The 7858-nt window shown below is 40.2% G+C and overlaps 1 protein-coding gene across 9 annotated transcripts in view; it reads left to right on the top strand.

Annotated features, from left to right (window-relative positions):
• LOC102772608 (protein DDX26B) overlaps positions 1-7858 on the top strand; it is a 67640-nt gene that overhangs the window by 26801 nt on the left and 32981 nt on the right. For 8 of the 9 annotated variants that reach the window (XM_006770914.2, XM_015568590.1, XM_015568591.1 and 5 more), the window contains 2 exons: positions 1986-2149; positions 4689-4841. In XM_006770914.2, coding sequence (XP_006770977.1) covers positions 1986-2149; positions 4689-4841 — 317 coding nt within the window. Of the gene's footprint in view, positions 1-1985; positions 2150-3425; positions 3490-4688; positions 4842-7858 lie in introns of those variants that run through there. The other variant, XM_015568596.1, reaches the window with a different exon arrangement.

Raw genomic sequence — 7858 nt, 5'->3', positions numbered from 1 at the left:
TATCTGATTGCAGCTTAGGCCTGCTCCCCACTGGCAAGTGGACATCCCCCGAGGGCTCCCAGGCTGCCAGAGGGATGTCTGATTGCCAGCTTAGGCCCAATCCCCCAGGGACCCGGCCTAAGCCAGCAAGTAGTCATCCCCCGAGGGGTCCCAGACTGCAAGAGGGCACAGGCCAAGCTGAGGGACACCCCCTCCCCAACCAGTGCACAAATTTTTGTGTACCGGGCCTCTAGTATTCTATAAGATTCTACACCAGTATTTTTCTGGACACTTTTTAACTGCAGAACATTTTCTCTTCAAATGAGATTTTACTGAAAGTTCAGTATCTCAAAATACATAAAAGCAGAGCTATTTTTGTACAGGGGAAGAAACTTCTCCCGCAAACCATACCTGCATTTCTAGGCTTCTCCTCATTGCTGTCAGTTCACACACATACACACTTGTTTGTACCTCATTACCAAAGTGCTTGTCTGATCTGAATCATACATTTTAATTGTCGTGGCCGCAATCAGTGGTAGCTAGCTGCCTAGAGAAGAAAAGGGCTAAGTGCATAGGGGCAGAAAGACACATTTCTGTCTGAAGTAGTAGATCCTGTGGTTACTGACTTTTTTGCTGTTTGGTTCAGAACCCTTTGAGAAACTGTTGGAAAAATAGAAATCCCTTCTTCCTAGGAAAATAGATAGAGGCCACCAACACACAATTTTGTATTTAATTTCAGGGTTTTCTTGGACTCCAGTTTAAGAACAACTGCCATAGGATACTTAGGCATTACAGCCTATTTTAAATTAAGTTAATCATAATGGAAGGACATGATATATTGCTAACAATTTACTGTTCAATCCACAATTTTGTGTTCATTACCTTCACATGAATTGGGAACTTTCATACTGAAAACCTTTGGATTTGGTGTCATATAAATAGCTCAGGTTTTCTTTCTAGCTCCATTTCCTCTTTGTCCAGAGTTGTTAACTCTTAAGATTCTGATGAATGCTAAGAACTCTCTCCTCAGAAAAATACACATCACCAGAATTGTGAGTTTAACTTAAAGGGGTGGAGGATCTCTTGTTTCCCTGAAGTCATTACATGTAATCCCTAGAGCTCCATATAACCCAGTAAATCTCTTGGTCTAAAGTAGTTACTTGTTTAAAGTAACACTTAAATAAGTAAATAAAATGACCTATAATTGAGAAAAAAATTGACACTCAAATAATTAAAACTTCTCTTACAAATATAATTTAGATTGATGAATGATCACATTAAGGGTTATGTAGCTCTGCCTTGCCCTGTTTGGGGAGGTGACAAATGAAATATGCTAGTTTAAATAATTAAAATTCACTCAGGATACATTATGCAGCATTATAAAATATCTATTTTCCTTGGAATTTTAATGATGACGGGGAACTTGGTGCATTTGCTTTGTTTTCTCTCCCACAACTATGTACATAGATTTTTTTTGTCGGCGTTCTTTCTACCTTTAAGTGAATTGAATAGTTTTTATTTTGCCTTTGTGGTGATTGGATCTAACTGTTTAGTAAAGAATACTTTTGTCATCTAAATGGGATTATAAAGAAAATCTAAATGGAATTTATAACCTATTTTTATCAGATTTGAAAAATGTAAAACTATACCAGGGAGTGAACAATTTCATTTGCCTAATTTGGAAAATGAACTGTAGTGGTTTGGTGTGTTTATGTGTCTAAATCTCAGAAAATTTAAAGCTAATTTTATAATATTTTTTCCTATTCTGCCTATTTTGGTCATAATTAAGAATGGGAGGGAGATGGGATGTTGGATTAGAAGGAATGGATTAGATGAAAAGAGTTGATAAGGACAACATTTAGATATCCTCGCAGAATAACCTTTTTACTTCCATTTTTCATGAATCACTGTTTTGTATTTTGCTTTTAGCTGACAATTTTGTACAAGAAAATCATCAACTATAAAAAAAAAATCATGCCTTCGTCTGTCTTTTGCTTAACTTTTAGATGGACTTATGGATTCATCTAGGCCAAGCAATTCTTTTGCTGCTCAACCTTGGCATAGTTGTCATAAGCTCATTTATGTACGACCTAACTCTAAGACTGGTGTTCCTGTTGGACATTGGCCAATTCCAGAATCTTTTTGGCCAGATCAGAATTTACCTTCACTAGTAAGTATAAAACAAAAGGCAAACATCCTTCTGGATTTTCAATTTGTTGATTAATTTTAATTTTTTAAAATCTTCACCTGAAGAGTGAGGATATTTTTCTCATTAATTTTTAGAGAGAGAGTAAGGGAAGAGGGAGAATTGGAGAGAAAAAGGAGAGAGATAGAAACATTGATGTGATGGAGACACATTGATTAGTTGCCTTCCACAGGTTCCCTGATGGGGGTGGGAGTGAGACCTACAACCCAGGTACATGCCCTTGACTAGGGAAACAACCATGACTCTCTGGTGAGCAGGCCAATGCTCTAACTACTGAGCAATGGCCAGCCAGGCTGCTGATTAATTTTAAATAGTTTTGATACTGTTAAGCCATACCTAGTCTATCTCTTGCTTGAAGTCTAACTTGTACCCAAAAGCAAGAGAAGATTTCTATTCTGGCATTCTTTCTTTCAGCTGTCTTTTCTATTTGAACTGCCCTGTTTAGAGATTAAGGCATTGTTATTTTTTATGCTGTTGCAATATGTGACTTGGTTTTTATTTCAGAGCAACTGACTTGATTTACCTCGTAAAAGCAATGGCTAAGAAGTGTTGGCATTGATTTTTCATGTATATCCTCAGGAAATTAGGACTTAGTCTACACTTTGTATAGGTTCTCAAAACATATTCAGATCATGTCTTGGGGTGGTGAACACAATATAATATGCAGATGATGTGTTATAGAATTGTACAACTGAAACATATATAACTTTATTAACCAATGTCACCACAATAAATTCAATAAAAAATAAAGTTTAGAAACATATTCAAATCAGATGTCATCTTACTTCCTCCCAGGGAGTCATTAGATAACTAGGGGAACTTTGTAGACCTACTTTTCATCTTTTTGTAATCAATGGGCTTGTGTTCCTTGGGAATGTACCTTTGAATTATGGGTAATTAAGGAATGTTTTAAAATGGTCTCCAAGCAAGGAATTGCCTTTTTGTTCACTGCATTTGGTAGATGAGGATTTGATATTATAGTTGTTCTTAGTACCAGATGAATTGGCTTTGGGGATAGGGTTGATGTCTAGTAAAAAGGGAAATGATATGAATTTAATTATCCCTTTCATCTTCCTTTCTCCCCCTATGAGGGAGAGTGAGGAGCATAAAAGGATCACTGCTCTTTCAGTTTAGCACCTTTCTGCTTTAACTGATCTGTAGTGTAAGTTTTATAAATTTCTGACATGAACTGCATTTTTTCCTGAATTACTATATTTGGGCTCCTGCTTTTTTTTTTCAGGAATGGCCATGAAAAGCCTGAATGTACAATTCAAGAACCATTTCAGCCTCTTCTGTGGGAGAGGGTGAATCTTTTCCTCGTTCCCTCAGGGCTCCAAGGTGGCACACTGGTCAAATCTCAATGCCCAGTTATCTCTTGCCCCTTCAAACCCCAGAGAGAATGTTTTAGTTATGAAGTTACTTCATTATTACCAGTGACAGGTCTTCACTCATTTATTGCTTTCTTATAAATCAATAAACCAAAAATATTTCTCAAGTTTAACATTAAAACCAGGAAAATCTGGAATAAAGAAATTCTAAGTAATTCAAACATAGCTCATGTTACCATGCCTTTAGCTTTTTCTCAGCTCCCAAAACATCTTATAGGTTTGTCGGTCATGAAAGCAAGTGAGCAGGTTTTTTTCTTTATATGAAGGAAACAGAGATGCTTTGTTATTTATATTAGCCTTGCAGTTCTCAGCAAGAATAGGTAGAGCCATGTTCACTCTTGTCCCTGGGACTTGTACTAACTCTTTTTCTCTCCATATTGTCCATGTTGCCACCATTTCTCTCTCTGGTGCTTTACATTCCCACAAGATACACCTGTCATTAAAATGGCTGCTCCATCAATCTGCTCTGGCACCCCAAGCACACAGGCCTTTGCAGCACAGCCAAAAGCACCCCCAGCTCTAGCTATTCAAGGCAAGTGTGTGGGTGTGAGAAATGCTGTAAAAATTCAACTGGAAAAAATTTTTACTGGGCCCTGGAGTTTTGACTGACTCCTTTTCAGTCTCTATTTTGCCCTTGCTATGCATTTACAATTTTTCGTCTTGTTTGTTAGTGGCTCTAGCTCTGTCATTACCGCCTTAGAAAGCATCATGGATTTCTTCTTTCTAGCAGTGTTTGGGTTATCTGTAACCTCATGATATAAAGGAAGGAAGGGCAGGTAATTTTTGGAGGTCGCAAAGTAGATCTGAAATTCAGGGTTCATCCTATAGATCATACTGACTCCTGAAACATATTCAAAGCAGTTTTACTTTTATTTCACTGAAATTGTAGTTATGAGCATTATAATTTACGTCTCCGTTTCCCATTGCCAAGTAGATGGTATAGATAAAGAGTGCCCTCCCCCCACTGAAGCCATTGGTGATGCCTGGAGATCAGCAGCCCTATTACTCAAAACACTAGTCTGTAGCTCAGTGATGGTTTATAAAGGGGGTTGCAGAATTGTTAGAAATGTAAGCTCACTTGTAACAGACCATATTTCTCCCCTCTTGTTTTTTAGCCTCCACGAACGTCTCATCCTGTTGTGAGATTCTCCTGTGTAGATTGTGAGCCAATGGTAATAGACAAACTTCCCTTTGACAAATATGAACTTGAACCTTCACCTTTAACTCAGTACATCCTGGAACGAAAATCTCCCCATACTTGCTGGCAGGTAATTTATCCTTACCTGTTGGAAAAATATCTATAGCCACTGTTGGATCTGGGAATTGTTTAAAGAAATTTCAAAGGTTAATCTGGGAATAATTAGGCTGAATCTGTTAATAATGTTTCTCAAAAATGCTATCAAATAAACAATAGGGCCAAGCAAAACTTTCACACTGATATGAATCATTAGCCTACCATACCTTGCCATTTATGGCAGTCAAATCTGATGAAATTTGTGTATTTGAGGATTTGGAAGCCTATCAAAGGACCTTAGGTTTATAATTCATCGCCTGGGGGATGTAACTCTATTCAGCTATGACTTCTGCAGGTGAAGCACAACAGATTGGAAGTACAGATTTCTTTTCTTTATTAATGTTTTTTAAAAATATGTTTCTATTAATTTTTTAGAGAGAGAGAGAGAACTTCTACTACTTCCTCCTGCACGCCCCCTACTGGAGATGGAGCCAAAAACCTGGGCATGTTCCCTGACCAGGAATCTAACCTAGACCTCTAGGTGCTTGGGAGGATGCTCAAGTAACTGAGCCACAACAGCCAGGACACAATATATTTTTGACAAAAAGCCATAAGCCCTGAAACTACTTTCTGTATTAGTGTAATGTAATCAAACTCTTTGTGGTACCAAGCATATTGGTGTGAGTAGTTTCAATTTTACTTGAACAAAGCAAATGCACATCATTGGCTCTTCCAAGTGTGATCCTTCAGCCAGAAGGGCTTGCTTATTTGTTATTAGATTAACCTTTGGATTTTGATTTGTAAAAATCCAGACATGGCAGTCACAGCCTTTTTATTTAGATGTAATAAGGAAGTCCTACATTGTAAGGATGTCTGTTCTATTTCTAAACTATAGTACCATGTAGCAATCAATAATTGTTAGAGTCTATTTATACAAGGAACACTTTCAGACTGACATGTGTTTCATCCTAAAATCTGTTTCATGCTAAATTGCTACTAGTTGTCTTTAAGCTACTTAAATTCTCCAAAGATGCTAATACTGGGTAGAAAAAAATGAACAAGCTTAAAGCAAGGATGTAAAAGGGCAAGAAACAGAATAATCTCATAAATATAATATTGAACAAAAGAAGGCAGACATAAAAGATCACATATTAGCTGTGGCTGGTGTGGCTGGTATGGCTTGATTGGTTGGAGTGTCGTCCTGTCCACCAGAAAGTTGAGGCTTCCCTGACTAACTCTGTTAAAAGTCAGGATAGTGGTTTCTCTCAGGGCTGCAGAGTAGTGACCAGAAAAGGACATGCGTGGGCTTCTGGTCATGTTCTATTTCTTGATCTGGGTGCTAATTACACATGTACATTCACTTTGAACATCCATTGAGCTATATACTTATAATTCATGCACTTTTTGGAATGTATACTTATATTTCAATAAATACAACCAAAATGTACTAGAAAAAAGGGATACAGGAAACAGAATGCTAATTTAAGTCAAGATAGGACATTTAAATTTATGTGTTAAAAAATTTTGCAAAAAGGCAAATACAATTAAAAATTATACCTTTCCCCTAAAATAAACCCTCTTTTTGTGTGTGTAGCACATTCCTTGTAAATGTACTCCAGGGAAACTTAAATCCTGTCCTCCCTCCCTACATCACCCCTCAAATATTCCATATGCCTTTTTTCCTGACCTTATGTTACTTTGGTTAATAGTTTAAATGTGATTAATTAGTGGGTCTGAAAAAGAATAAGATGAGCCAGGAACCAGGAAATTTGGCAAAATCATAATGGAAACTTGGATTTTAACTCTAGCTCTGCCACCAACTATGTGGTTTTGAACCCAACACTTACTTTTTCTAGACTAGATGGTCTCTAATAATCTCTTTGAAGCCCTAAATTTTATGACTCTGTAGGTGATAAGGAAAAACTCAAGGGGCTTATGGTAAATTAGGGAAGATAGGAAGGGAGGGAGGGGACAGAGGGAAAAGAAGTAAGAGTGGAACAAAAAAAAGTGCTTTTCTTTTCTCAGGAATCATAGGTCTGACTTTTGTTGGTTGTGTGTAAGCTTTTTATCCTTTACTAGGGGCCCAGTGCACAAATTCGTGCACCTTGAAAGGAACTGTGGGCTGCGAGGCTGCAGTGGGCACAGGGACGGCCATCCCCTGCGCCCCACCCAGCCCCTCCCACCATGGCCCCTAGTCCTGCCGCCACCACTCCCATGTGCTGACGGTGCTGGCCTTGCTCACACCAGCCTCGCTCACACCCGCTGAACAGTGCCAAGCAATTGGGGCCAGTGCCATCAGCGGGTGCAAGCAGTGGCTGCTGTTCCAATTGCCCCTCAGGTTTAGAGGGAGGTGGAGAAGCCCTCAGGGGCGATTGGGGCTGGCAGTCACTGCTTGCACCCGCTGACAGCACTGAGCAATCGGGAACAGTGCCAGGCACCAGCAGCGGATACAAGCGGCAGCTCTGGTGCCAGCACCTGGTGCAAGCAGGGCTGGCACTGGCAGTGGTTGCGAGCAGTGGCTGCTGGCCCTGATCACCCCTTGGGAGCAGGGGAAGGTGGAGAAGCCCTAAGGGGTGACCGGGTGATGGAAATGTTCTATATTTTGATTGGGGTGACTGCATGAGAAGAGCCTACAGATATAAATGTCATTGAAGCAGGGGAAGGTGGAGAAGCCCTAAGGGGTGACCGGGGCCGACAGCTGCCACTCGCACCCACTGACGGTGCCAAGCGATCAGGGACAGTGCTGGGCACCGGAAGCAGGTGTGAGCTGTGGCTCCAGTGCGACACTGGGTGTGAGCAGGGCCAGCACTGGCAGCAGGTGCAAGTGCTGGGCAGGACCGTGGTGTGCAGGGGAGCAAAGAATTTTCAATAACCACGAGAGGCTTGCCCCAATGACAGCAACCAGTGCCCCACCTTGGTCTGGAACCCTGGCTCATCTGCTCCACCACCTCACCATGGCTGATGTCCACGATGTTCCACGCACACCCCCTGGTGGTCAGCGCACATCATAGTGACCAGTTGTTCTGTTGTTCCACCATTCGATCTACTTGC

The sequence above is a fragment of the Myotis davidii genome, unplaced genomic scaffold (genome assembly GCF_000327345.1).
Source record: "Myotis davidii unplaced genomic scaffold, ASM32734v1 scaffold1465, whole genome shotgun sequence".
NCBI classification, from domain to species: Eukaryota; Metazoa; Chordata; class Mammalia; order Chiroptera; family Vespertilionidae; genus Myotis; species Myotis davidii.
Note: the sequence above shows the minus strand (reverse complement) of the source record. Positions and strands in the feature narration are given on the sequence as shown.